We start from the raw sequence: 14,721 nt of genomic DNA, 5'->3' as shown, positions 1-14,721 counted from the left end.
CTAACATCAATGTCAAAACTTTCTTTCCTAGATACTTTGATCTGTTGACGTCTCTTTCCTTTCCTTAGGCATCCTATGTGAAAGCCGCCGTATGAAATGCATTGTAAATGTCTTAACGATCCGTCGCGCCTCGTTCCGTTCAATTTCGTCAAACTTCGTTCGTTCTAGTTTCATAAGAAGATACAAATAAGACTTATATTTAATTACGTAGATAATCAATTAAAATATTTGGATTGCTTTTAAATTCAGGTCATTACTTCCTCAACTATACAAAGCATTCTCCATCATATGTGATTCGAATATACTAGTTCGACTTGCGCCATCAGACTGATATATAAATGTACGGGGACGGTATGTTTTCGGATGATGTTCTCTGATAGTTTGTGGGACGTGTGTGTTTAAACGGAAAGTGTAAATAAAGCAGTGTGACAGAGTTTAATAGCAAACGAAACATAAAATAGAGTTTGATTTTTGGCAGTGTGTAGTGTTTTTCCGATTCAGTGAGTATTTTATATTTTATTTTGTGATTATCATGTGCTAATCATCGTTGCGTGAGTGTGTGATATTTCTGCACGTGTTGTTTACAGGAATTAACTTTGTTAATTGCTCAACACAGAAACAGTCACTGCGACATAATCAACTATCATAATTATGAGGGTGGTTTAACTTTGTGTTTTTCGATCATTTTCAACTATATTATAAAGTTTACCTACCGTTGTTGCCAACGCAGGACTGCACATTTAAGCCTAGTGAACGAGATCAAAGTTACCTTGACATTTCTTTCAGATGATTCCCATGGCCTAAGGTTATGTTGTTATATATGTACGTGTTATTAACCTCCGGTTAACTGCCCCAACCATAATGAGTCAAAAATTATTGCCTGACCATTGTATAAAATGCATCGATGCTTGTAGGCATGACTTGTAAGTTACACGTGCAAACAGTCAGTTATTTTAAGTTGCATACATGGACATAATATGCATATTTAACCCAGATTCAGTGCCGATAAAAGTGAACCAAGACCTTGGGCTACGCTACAAATCAGGCCTCTTTGCCACTTTCAGCATTTGGGATGGATTATGTATATTCTAATTTTAGTGTTCGATGGTTGTGTGCTATATATCTTAGGCTGTCATGATGCAAATGACATAGACCATCATATCTTAGGCTGTCATTGATGCAAATGATATAGACCATCGTATCATAGGCTGTCATGATGCAAATGGCAGAGACCATCAGAGTCTCTCAGAAACTAAAGAAAATGAACGAACATGCTTTCCCAGCAATAAGGAAGACACTGTAATCTTACTGTCATGTTATTGTTCATTACGTGTCACTATTATATTACTGCAGTTACATGTTCTATAATCACATGGTGATACTATTTGAGTGGCCGTTTGCAATAAGAAAAAAATAGACGTTCATAGTAGCCTAAATAAAGCACCTTCATAAGGTACTGCTTCAGTTCTGTAGTGAATGTCTGCAGACAAATAAGATATGAAATTAAAAATCAGATGAATATGTTAATTGAAACATAATAAGTTGTAACTTAATTTATAGTGTGATTTGGATCTATATCTGTATGTTTGTTGTCATATAATATTAGGTCAAAATACTTCATTCCATAATTAAGCACCCTGCCTGCTTTGTAATGACTGTATACTTTTATACTGTTTTGTCAGATTTTATTGTAACTTTCCTCACAGCATGGATAACAGATTGTACACATTCTTCTGATAGATTTTAGATGGAAGATGCAGGTGGTAGAGGAAAGCAGCAAATACATTTAAAATACCTAGGGTGAGATTGCGGTACAGAAAGAGTAAGCTCTGTCTTATAAGTATTATTCTTTAGGGGAGTAGTACACAGAGGTAACCAATGTTTTAACTGTTTTACACAATTAAAGTTATGATTTCTGCAGGGTATAAAATAATAGTTATGCATTAGGCCTACTACAGTATTATTTTTGCCTAAAGCCTGAGATTTAGAGTAGAAATGGTGGTATGGTTGCTCATTTACTGAAGGGTTGTTTCGCTGTAACATTTGCTCTGAATCATCAGACATCTACTGGCTTAGGTTAGAGAGCATGACTCCTAATAGAAAATATATGTTCTTAGAATCGTGTTTAAAAATAGATCGAGTATTTAAAAACAAAAATTGCAAGATAACTGTTTTCTGTCCTGCTTCTTGTGTAGACATGCTGCACCACCACACAGTAATCTTCACAATATAATCTTTCTTTCACATTGTCAGATTACATTGATCATAGTAAATCCCAGAAAGTTCCTAGATTGTGTACTTAGTACTTTCTGTATTTTGTCAAAGATGGCCCTGTAACAACCTCCTGAGATCCCTCTGATATAATCATAATTTCTTATGCTTGTTCTTTGTATGAAATGACACAGGGATATGCTTGGCGAGGAGTGTTAGTTGACACACATTTGATCGGGTAAATACATACACTAAAACTCGGTTCTTTCGAAAAATATCGAAACCTTGCAAAAGTTAAGAAATGGAAACTATTTGACTAAGTTTATAGATAGTACTTTAGTGTCTAGAATAAAGAAAATTGGGTTTTACACAGTACAGGGCAAGGTACATAATTATCTACCAATAAAAACATGGTAGTAGGGTCATTCCACATCAAAGGGAGCGATATTGAAAAGTGTCCCCAATCAGCCATCTCAAACTCTAATGAAATTTGGTGTGAGGGTTCTACATGGGCTTTGGTGGTTATATACCAAATTTCAGACTAGTACCTTAAGTGGTTGAATTCTTGGGGGATTTTAAAGAGAGGCTACTCACCTTCACATCATGTAGGAAGGTGCAAATGTGCCAACTTTGCTAGGCTTTTTTAAAAGTTCTAGCAGACATTTGGGCATTTGCTTTAATATACATAGACAGAAATACTGAATCACACCCTTGCAAAAATTAGGGATTTAGCCATACCTAAATATAGATACAAGCCTCTAAAGTGGCTTAAAAATTCATCACGCTATTCTGAGAGACATGGTTTCACCGACCACTGCTACTTTTCGTATGAGCCAATCACATCAAAACTATTCCTACTTATGATGTCTATATACCAATCAAATTTAATTAGTACTGGATGCCCACATGAAAAGATATGCACCTGCAAATTTGGCCAAAATTTTCTAGGTGCAAATTTTAGGGTATTTTTGGGGGACAATATCTCAACTGTGTCTACCTCAATCCTATTTTTCTTGTCACAGCTGGATAGAGCATCCTTTAAGCTTTCAAAGCTATATTGTTTAATTTCTGGATCTTGCATACTGATGAGTAAGAATACCTATCAAAATTAGGGAAAATGGATTACTGATAAATGCAAAAATTAATACAATTTGAAGTTGTAAATCAAAAAAATGTGTAGTTGTAGTGTCTTTTAATAGTATAAGATTCACAAGGAGAAACACCTACTCCTTTGTAACCTTAAAGAAATGTTTATTGCTTATTGTAAGCAATATGTAAATGAACTAAGCACCTCAAAACTTTGTGAGCTCAGCCTGAAGTGGTGTAGTACAGTGGTGCTTCTGGGTCACATTCAGTATGTGTATGTGCAAGACATCAAAATGTCAAATTAATGTTGGCTTCAGCAACATCCATTCAAGATGACTATGAGAATTTGATGAAAAAATTGTATGCAGTTTGGAATCAAAAAATTGTATGCTCCAACATTGTGAGGAATGTCCAGGAAAAATGTGACTAGAGGCTTTTCTTAAAGACTCTTTTAAAGACTATGACCCTGAAGAAATAATGGAATACAAGGAATGTGCCCATGCTGGAAGAGAGACATTGGAAACTTGCCAGAGAGCTGCTGAATATTTCATGGAGGCACTGATTTTGAAAATTACGTTTAAGAAGCCATCACTTTGTGTCAGTTTATATCTTAAGCAGCTAAAAAGAAATCTTGCAAAAAGTGAATTAATTATATTGATAAAATATAAATGGACTATTTCCCTTTTCTAGTAAGTGCAATTGTTTGCTTCCTTCCCAATATGAACTCATTTAATATTAAAATTGTTATCCTAATTACAGTGCAGAATCTATTCTGTCTTATGATTCAGATTAATTACAAAACTCATCATACCATATTCTGTTTTGCCCAGGTGATACTGCAACAGTTATTCTGATTTTATTACTGTTGATTGATAGTCCTCCAAAATAGATGGAAATTTAATTGATATCTTGACTACATGTGGTGTCATCTCGTAATGTACTGTCAGTAGCAAACCTTAGCCAATGTGTGGAAATATTGTGTGATTCCAGTTGATTTAAAGTTTTTTGATTGGAAATTTTGAACAAGCATATTGTGGCTTTTCATTGCTGTCCATTGACTTTCTGGATTCCACTTTTGTGTAACTCAAATAATCTTTCCAATAGTGGGGCATATGTTTCATGATTTTTGTTAGGTTGCCCCAGCATCTGCCAGAGATACGTTTCTAGGTTTATTACAGTATGCAAATCAGTGATGAAATTCATTTTTATTTGTAATAATATTCTAGTGCCAAAATGATATGCCTCTTCCCTTTCTGTAGCCAAAACCCAAATTTTGTTCATATTTTGTTTTTAGAGCCCAGTGATTTGATGCATTATTATTATTGTTGTTGTTGTTGATACGCTGTGTGATCAAAAGTATTCCGACTACTGGCTGAAATTGACTTAGAAGTTCATGGCACCTTCCATCAGTAATGTTGGAATTCAGTATGGTGTTGGCCCATCCTTAGCCTTGATGACAGCTTCCACTCTCGCAGGCATACATTTAATCAGGTGCTGGAAGGTTTCTTGGCGAATGGCAGCCCATTCTTCTTGGAGTGTTGCACTAAAAAGAGGTATCGATGTCAGTCGGTGAGGCCTGGAACGAAGTCAGCGTTACAAAACATCCCAAAAGTGTTATATAGGATTCAGGTCAGGACTCATGCACGACAGTCCATTACCGGGATGTTATTGTCATGTAACCAAATGCCACAGGCCGTGAATTATGAACAGGTGCTCGATTGTGTTGAAAGATGCAATCGCCATCCCCGAATTGCTCTTCAACAGTGGGAAGCTAGAAGGTGCTTAAAACATCAATGAAGGCCTGTTCTGTGCTAGTGCCATGCAAAACAACAAGGAGTGCAAGCCCCTTCCATGAAAAATACGACCACATCATTACACCACGGCCTCCTAATTTTACTGTTGGCACTACACGTGCTGACACATGTCGTTCACCGGGCATTCGCCATGCCCACACCCGCCATCCGATTGCCACATTGTGTGCTGTGATTTGTCACTCCACACAGTGTTTTTCCACTGTTCAATTGTCCAATGTTTATGCTCCTTACACCAAGCGAGGCGTTGTTTGGCATTTACTGGCGTGATGTGTGGCTTATGAGCAGCCGCGCTTGACCATGAAATCCAAGTTTTCTCACCTCCCACCTAACTGTCATAGTACTTGCAGTGGATCATGATGCAGTTTCGAATTCCTGTGTGGTGGTGTGGATCGATGTCTGCCTATTACACATTACGACCCTATTTAACTGTCGGCGGTCTCTGTCAGTCAACAGACAAGGTCGGCCTGTACGGTTTCGTGCTGTACATGTCCCTTCACATTTCCAGTTCACTATCACAGCGGAAACAGTGGACCTAGGGATGCTCAGGAGTGTGGAAATATATCGTACAGATGTGTGACACAAATGACACCCAATCACCTGACCACATTCGAAGTCCAAGAGTTCCATGGAAAACCCCATTCTGCTCTCTCAAAATGTCTAATGACTACTGAGGTAGCTGATATTGAGTACCTGGCAGTAGGTGGCAGCACATTGCACCTAACATGAAAAACTTATGTTTTTGGGGGTGTCCAGATACTTTTGATCACACAGTGTAAGTTGTAGTTTTCAGAATTACACAGCAAGACTTTTTTTCAGTTTGTTTGCTTCATGTGCATAATGTTTTTTCCTTCCTATCCTATGATGAATTTCATTAAAGTATTTAGGATGTTCCATTAAAGCATTTTTTTTTTCTTTTGTAGATCATGGCAAAGAGTAAATCTGAAAATAAAGCCCCCAGAAAAGAGGGGTTCAACCGGTCTGGTCACAGCATGAATCCAGAACGAAGGACAGAAGGACTGAAGGGAGTTGCAAAAGTACGAACGAAATCTACAATTAAGCGTCTTCAGATGTACAGGAACTTCAAACCAAAACGAGATAGAACAGGAAAAATCATAAGTCCAGCACCTTTTCAAGGGAAATTAGCATCTGGTACAGTGGCAAGAATTGAGCCAAATCAGAAATGGTTTGGGAATTCTCGTGTCATCACACAAAATGCACTCCAGAAGTTTCAAGAGGAATTAGGAGTAGCTGTAAAAAATCCATATGATGTTGTTATGAAACCAACAAAGCTGCCAATAACACTGTTGAATGAGAAAGCTAAGAACACAAGAGTACATATTTTAGACACAGAAAGTTTTGACAGTGTTTTTGGGCCTAAAAAAAGCAGAAAGAGACCGCATATAAGAGTAGGAGATCTTGAAAACTTATCAAAAATGGCTGAAAGTAGTGCTGCTAATTACAAAGAAGATAAAGATCGTGATTTAGTGAAAGAGGACAGCGGTATTAAAGATGCACCCCGGGAGTGGATAATGGCAGCTGGGCAGAGTAAACGTATTTGGAATGAGCTACACAAGGTGATTGACTCTTCTGATGTTGTGTTGCAAGTTTTAGATGCCAGAGATCCATTAGGCACCAGGTGCCCATACATTGAAAATTTTTTGAAGACAGAAAAGCCTCATAAACACCTCATATTTATTTTGAATAAAGTTGATTTGGTCCCCACGTGGGTGACACAAAGATGGGTTGCTGTCCTCAGCTCAGAATATCCTACGATAGCATTTCATGCTTCTATAACACATCCTTTTGGTAAAGGATCTCTGATAAACCTACTGAGACAATTTTCAAAGCTTCATATTGATAAGAAACAGATTAGTGTTGGCCTCATAGGATACCCAAATGTGGGAAAAAGCTCTATAATTAACACACTTCGCTCAAAGAAGGTATGCAAAGTGGCACCAATAGCTGGTGAAACCAAAGTGTGGCAGTATGTCACTTTAATGAGGCGAATTTACCTGATAGACTGTCCAGGTGTTGTGTACCCATCAGCAGAAACTGATACTGAGAAAGTTCTTAAGGGAGTAGTGAGGGTTGAGCTAGTTCAAAACCCAGAGGACTATATTCCACCTGTCCTTGAGCGTGTTAAGAGAGAATACATTGTTAAAACATACCAAGTAGATGGCTGGGAAACAGCTGAAGAATTTCTTGAGAAATTAGCATTTCGAACTGGGAAGCTTTTGAAAGGAGGTGAACCTGATATTACAATAGTTTCCCGCATCATTCTCAATGATTGGCAGAGAGGGAAGTTGCCCTTCTATGTTATGCCACCTGGATTTGAGATTCCTCTTTCCATGAAGGAGCAAACAGGAAACAGTGAACATGGAAATGAAAGTTCTGTTCCTGCAAATGAAAGCAGTAATAGCCAAACCCCATGCACTACTGAAATAAAGGAAACAGGTAACAGAAGTGAAGTACCAACAACGAAAACCATTGACAAAGAAGATGAAGGGAAAATTGTCACCACTGAAAGTGAGAATAAAGTATCTAATGAGAATACAAATGATAATGTATCAGGTAATCATAATAGTGCTAGTGTCATACAGGAAAGAGCCGATCCAATAAAATCTGTGGAAGAATGTGAAATGTCAGTTGAAACACAGGCTACAGTTAATATGCAGATAAATGAGGAAATCACGCAAGACAGCAATAAGAAGGAACCTTTGTTGAAAGTAATGCAGAACTTTAGTAAAATAAAAGTGGCATTGCCATATATTGCTAAGGAGGACAGAGAGCTAAGACAGAAACTAGGTTGTGAAGATAATCCTTCAGACTTCAGTGACAGTGAGGGTTCTGTAGAAGATTCAGATAGTGAAGTGGACAATGAAAATAGTGCAGAAAACCAGAAAGGGGGCGGTAATGGTGATAGTGACAGTTCATCTCTATTTGATTCTGATGACGAATACTTTGAAAGTAAGCATAATGTTAGTGTGGAATCAACAAGTGGTAATTTCCAGGTAACAAATCTGAAACACAAGAAAAGACGAAAGGTTGATCAAGACAGTGCTTCTCTTCCTCAGCTAACAAGTAAAATGCGAAGAAGAATAGAAAGACAAAATCGGCCTAAAAAGATTGGAAGTAATTTCTATGCTACGCATAATGTGAAAAATAGAAATAGAAATAAAAAGAAAATATAAATACAATGTATGGTGGTTAGGCTTTTTAAAAATGGCAAATCATTTGTGTTTAATTATCATTGTTGTTATGTAATTATATTTATTTTTGTAAAACGAGCTACTTTTGCTTCAAATTTTTTTAGTGCTTCATTTAAGCTACTGCACAATTCTTAAAGTATTTTTTTTATGTGGCTGGATATTAACTGTCATACTAGGTGCCCTACTATGAGCAAAAATCTGTTAACATGTTTTAGTAATTTTGAATCTTAAAGTTAACTTGCTGCAAGTTGTGTTATGCATTAGACTTGATACAGCTCAAATGCATATTAAAGAAAGTACATGATATAGGGCATTAATTAAAATTTGTGTCAGGATTGAGGATTTCAAAGTAGGAAGGAAGCAGCATGTCATCTTGGATGGAAAATCATTGACAGATGTAGGAGTAACTTAAGGTGTGCGCCAGAGAAGTATGTTGGAGCTCTTGCTGATCATGTGATGTGACCTGTATGAAAAATGTTGCACAAATATTCATTCAGATCTTGATAAAATTTCAAACTGATGCAAAGATTGGCAACTTGTAAATGTCAAGGATATCGAAGTGCTCATTTCACAAAATAAAACAAAAATGACTATTATATCATTGATTCAGAATTATAATTGGTCAATTTGTATGAATACCTGGGAGTAACAATTTGTAGGGGTATGAAATGGAATTATTATGTAGCCACAGTTATATGTAATGCAAATGGCAGACTTCAGTTCTCTGGCAGGGTACTGGGAAAATACAGTTGTTTTACAAAGAAGATTGCTTACCTAAGTCACGGGGGATTCATGCTATTAGAGATACACAAATAAGTTGAGTACAAATTGTCACTGTTCTTCAACTAGGCAGAATCACAGAAATGGTTAGAAATTGGTACGGGCAGGTACTTGAAGATGGACATGAACTGTAGTGTGAGTGCTTGTTTACAGATTCAAAAACCAGTATTAAGTGAGCAATTGAAGAATATATTTGATTCTCCTAGGTGGTACCCCTGTAGGGACATCTGTAGATGAAATAAGATTAGTTGCAGTGTGCACAGATACATTTAAGCAGTCAATCTTCCTGTGTTCCACACATGAATGGAATGGGTCCAAGAAACAGTACCAGGATGTGGTACAGTTAGAATTACCTTCTGCCATTTACTTCACATTGGTTTGCAAAATATGGATGTAGATAACACTTTCGGTTGTTCTTTTGTAGGATAGACACTCCAATCTCGTTCCTTTTGGCATCACACACCACTCGACAAGTTGGACACCATGAACTTATTTGACTTTAACATTTTGCGAGCACATTTCATAACTTTCTTTCTTGGCAGTCTCTCCCCTTTCTTCGTGTTGAATACATTTTATGATATTATAGCAAGCTGTCTCTGAAGACATCTCATATGGGCACTGTTCATGTTTGTGCTGACAGATAACAAGTGCGCTACTTGGATGCAGAATATAACTCTACTTAAGTCACATGACTGAGCTAGTTTCCACTATAGCCAGTTTGTGGGCTTTGCCAAGTAATATATATAGTTTCACATACATCATTTCAAAAGGTAATGTGACATTTATTTATCACAGACGTGTCAGTTCTAGGTGATTTAGTTTATATGAAATTTTAATACTGGGGCGAGTGTTTTTGTCTCATGCCTTGTAAATTAATTAATTAATTTATTTGGGAAGGACATATGCGGTACCTTGATTTGTTGTGAGAATTCTACTTGGAAATTTTAATGTTTATGCTGAGGAGGCACATGTAAAACTGTAATGTGACCTACACTTCTGTATTAGTTGAGCATGAGGAATCCTCTTCAGCTCAGCCTTGGCACTTCAAATTCCTGTCTGGCCATTCATATTTAGGTTGTCTGTGAGTTCCTTAACTGATTGACTGTAAATGCTTGGGTGGTTTGTATGAAAGGGTGCAAAGCTGACTTCGTTCCCCAAGCCAAGCTTGTGCTTCATCTCTAATGAGCTCATTGTCAATAGTGTTAAACTCTTGATCATAATTACCTCTTACAAGGGCTGTATTTGACTCATTTTTTACAAGATGGCGGTAATGGAACTATTTGAAATAAGAAGTGTGGATGAGGTGTAAAATATCTCTCTCTCTCTCTCTCTCTCTCTCTCTCTCTCTCTCTCTCTCTCTGTGTGTGTGTGTGTGTGTGTGTGTGTGTGTGTGTGTGTGTGTGTGTGTGTGTGTGTGTGTGAACAAAGATGATGTAACTTACCAAACGAAAGCGCTGGCATGTCAATAGACACAAACAAACAAACACTAACATACACACAAAATTCAAGCTTTCGCAACCAACGGTTGCTTCATCAGGAAAGAGGGATGGAGGGGGAAAGACGAAAGGATGTGGGTTTTAAGGGAGAGGGTAAGGAGTCATTCCAATCCTGGGAGCGGAAAGACTTACCTTTGGGGGGAAAAAGGACAGGTATACACTCGCGCGCGCGAGCGCGCGCACGCATACACACACACATCCATCCGCACGTACACAGACACAAGCAGACATGAAATGCGCGAGTGTATGCCTGTCCTTTTTTCCCCCAAAGGTAAGTCTTTCCGCTCCCGGGACTGGAATGACTCCTTACCCTCTTCCCTTAAAACCCATATCCTTTTGTCTTTCCCTCTCCTTCCCTCTTTCCTGATGAGGCAACAGTTTGTTGCGAAAGCTTGAATTTTGTGTGTATGTTTGTGTGTCTATCAACATGCCAGCGCTTTTGTTTGGTAAGTTACATCATCTTTGTTTTTAGATATATTTTTCCCACGTGGAATGTTTCCCTCTATTATATATATATTACAACAAACTGTCTATTCATATGAACGGACACGGGCAGACAGTGTTTGTTGGTAATGAGGATCACCCTGTGGCTAAACATGCCTTGGTGCATGGCCAGCACATCTTGGCACAGTGTTACACCGTCCTGGTTATCTGGATACTTCCCACTGACACCAACCTATCAGAACTCCAGAGATGGGAACTTGCCCTTCAATATATCCTCTCTTCCCGTTACCCACCAGGCCTCAACCTCCGCTAATTTCAAGTTGCCGCTCCTCGTACATCACTTGTCATTTAACATCATCTTTGTGTCTGTACTTCCGCCTCGACTGACATCTCTGCCCAACCTCTTTGTCTTTACATATGTCTGCCTGTCTCTGTATATGTGCGGATGGATATGAGTGTGTGTGTGCGCGAGTGTATACCTGTCCGTTTCTCCCCCTAAGGTAAGTCTTTCTGCTCCCGGGATTGGAATGACTCCTTACCCTCTCCCTTAAAACCCACATCCTTTCGTCTTTCCCACTCCTTCCCTCTTTCCTGATGAAGCAACCGTGGGTTGTGAAAGCTTGAATTTTGTGTGTGTGTGTGTGTGTGTGTGTGTGTGTGTGTTTTTGTGTTTGTTAGTTATTGTTTCTATCAACGTACCAACGCTTTCGTTTGGTAAGTTACATCATCTTTGTTTTTAGATATATTTTTCCCACATGGAATGTTTCTCTCTATTATATTCATATCATCAATTTGAACCCAATAATTACATTTGTTATTGTCACTGTTGCATTCTGAAATCTTTTCTGTCATCTTACTTTCACTTTTTGTTTGTGCAAATAGTTTCACTTTGTGTTCACCTCCTCCTTTTTACCGTAATCTACCATCCAATTTTATTCTGCCTATATATACTCAATAATACGTAACTTACTTCCAAGCCATAACCAAAAATTTTTTTTCCGCTTTCAACACTACTGCTGCAATAAAATCAACCGTTACCAGTTCACAAACGGTTCCTTTCACCTATTTAACAACCATTTCGGCTAGTTCTAACAACTTTTGCTTTATTTCCATTTCCGTTTTTCCCACATCACTGATCAGTTTTTAGCTGCTTCCCACAGGTTTTAACGTCATTATTTCTTCGTCAGACAATAGATATTTATCATATTTTGTTATTAACTTCCAGACTCATTCACCACACAGGTGTGATCATTAACGTTTGGTAGTCATATGGTGCTCATCTCGTAGATGGCCAGTACAAATCACAGTTTTGGGAGAAATGTTAAGAGCCCAAAATTTGAATGGCAAGTGGAGTGGAAGGAGGAGAAATGGTGGTGCCCACACCTGCCACACTAGTACAAGTTTGTATGCCAACTAGCTCTGCAGATGATGAAGAGATTGAAGAAATGTATGATTAGATAAAAGAAATTATTCAGATACTGAAGGGAGACGAAAATTTAATAGTCATGGCGGACTGGAATTTGATAGTAGGAAAAGGAAGAGAAGGAAAAGTAGTGTGTGAATATGGAATGGGGGGGTAAGGAATGAAAGAGGAAGCCGCCTGGTAGAATTTTGCACAGAGCATAACTTAATCGTAGCTAACACTTGGTTTAAGAGTCATGAAAGGTTATATATGTGGAAGAGGCCTGGAGACACTGGAAGGTTTCAGATAGATTATATCCTGCTAAGACAGAGAGTTAGGTACCAGGTTTTAAATTGTAAGATATTTCCAGGGGCAGATATGGACTCTGACCACAATCTGTTGGTCATAAGCTGTAGATTAAAATGGAAGAAGCTGCAAAAAGGTGGGAATTTAAGGAGAAGGGACCTGGATAAACTGAAAGAACCAGAGGTTGTAGAGTGTTTCAGAGAGAGCATTAGGGAACAATTGACAAATACAGGGGAAAGAAATACAGTAGAAGAAGAATGGGTAGCTTTGAGAGATGAAATACTGAAGGCAGTAGAGGATCAAGTAGGTAAAAAGATGAGGGCTAGTAGAAACAGAAGAGATATTGAATTTAATTGATGAAAGGAGAAAATATAAAAATGCAGTAAATGAAACAGATAAAAAGGAGTGTAAATGTCTCAAAAATGAGATTGACAGTAAGTGCAAAATGACTAAGCAGGGGTGGCCAGAGGACAAATGTAAGGATGTAGAGGCCTATATCACTAGGGGTAAGATAGATATTGCCTACAGGAAAAATAAAGAGGCCTTTGGAGAACAGAGAACCACTTGTATGAATATCAATAGCTCAGATGGAAAACCTGTCATAAGCAAAGAAGGGAAAGCAAAAAAGTGGAAGGAGTATATAGAGGATTTATACGATGTACTTGAGGTCGCAGTGGTTCGGAAGGGAGTGAGACAGGGTTGTAGCCTATCCCCGATGTTATTCAATCTGAATATTGAGCAAGCAGTAAAGGAAACAAAATAAAAATTTGGAATAGGAATTAAAATCTGTGGAGAAGAAATAAAAACGTTGAGGTTTGCCAGTAACGTAATTCTGTCAGAGGCAGCAAAGGACTGGAAGAGCAGGTGAATGGAATGGACAGTGTCTTGGAAGGAGCATATAAAATGAACATCAACAAAAGTAAAATGAGGATAATGGAATTAAATCAGGTGATGCTGTGAGAATTGGTTTAGGAAATGAGTCACTTAAAGTAGTAGATGAGTTGTGCTATTTGGGGAGCAAAATAACTGATGATGGTCGAAGTAGAGAGGATCTAAAATGTAGGCAATGGCAAGGAAAGCTTTTCTGAAGAAAAGAAATTTGTTAACATCAAGTGTAGATTTAAGTGTCAGGATTTTCTTAAAGTATTTGTGTGGAGTGTAGCCGTGAATGGAAGTGAAACGTGGATGATAAACAGTTTATGCAAGAAGAGAATAGAAGCTTTCGAAATGTGGTGCTGCAGAAGAATGCTGAAGATTAGATGGGTAGATCAAGTAAATAATGAGGTGGTACTGAATATAATTGGGGAGAAAAGAAATTTGTGGCACGAGTTGACTAGAAGAAGGGATTGGTTGGTAAGACCTGTTCTGAGGCATCAAGGGATCACCAATTTAGTATTGGAGGGCACTGTGGAGGGTAAAAACTGTAGAGGGAGACCAAGAGATGAATACACTAAGTAGATTCAGAAGGACGTAAGTTGCAGTAGGTACTTTGAGATGAAGCAGCTTGCACAGGATAAAGTAGCATGGAGAACTGCATCAAACCAGTCTCTGAAGACCACAACAACAACAAAAACATAGAACACTGTTCTCCCTAGTAACATTTGTGCTATTAGAGAGAGGTAAATGTTATTTACTGGTATCATGTTTCCCCTTCTGTTCTGCAGCATCAGTAACATATTTTGTGCATTTGCCACAATCATCTAGAGTCAATAGTAATTCACGAGTCAAAACACACTATGCAAACAAAAATACTTTTTAATGAGCTCAGCTGAAAAGTATATTGGTAGCACATTGCTGTTATTCTGCTAAGGTCTAAATCTCAAAACATAATTCCCCTCATGCCCTCCTATTATCCAGCAGTACTGTAACACTTTTATTCATTCAGCAGTCATTTCTTAGCATTCTATGAATTTTTACCATGACTTTTTTCCTATAGAGAAGACGGAAAGCTGTGAACTGTAGAGCAGATACGG

General features: G+C 38.0%; 1 protein-coding gene across 1 annotated transcript; it reads left to right on the top strand.

Moving 5' to 3' along the window:
- Positions 1 to 368: 368 nt before the first annotated feature.
- On the top strand, positions 369 to 8,371 carry LOC126412691 (uncharacterized). Its single transcript, XM_050082402.1, has 2 exons — positions 369 to 500; positions 6,032 to 8,371. The coding sequence occupies exon 2, from the start codon at positions 6,035 to 6,037 to the stop codon at positions 8,300 to 8,302; it is 2,268 nt and encodes a 755-aa protein (XP_049938359.1). The 5' UTR covers positions 369 to 500; positions 6,032 to 6,034; the 3' UTR covers positions 8,303 to 8,371.
- The last annotated feature ends 6,350 nt before the right edge of the window (positions 8,372 to 14,721 follow it).

This window comes from Schistocerca serialis, chromosome 7, assembly GCF_023864345.2.
Source record: "Schistocerca serialis cubense isolate TAMUIC-IGC-003099 chromosome 7, iqSchSeri2.2, whole genome shotgun sequence".
Taxonomy (NCBI): Eukaryota; Metazoa; Arthropoda; class Insecta; order Orthoptera; family Acrididae; genus Schistocerca; species Schistocerca serialis.
The sequence above is the reverse complement of the archived record's forward strand: the minus strand, read 5'-3'. Positions and strand labels throughout refer to the sequence as shown.

Excerpts from the sequence above, each read along its gene's own strand:
- LOC126412691 (XM_050082402.1), top strand. The coding sequence starts at position 6,035 with ATGGCAAAGAGTAAATCTGAAAATAAAGCCCCCAGAAAAGAGGGGTTC.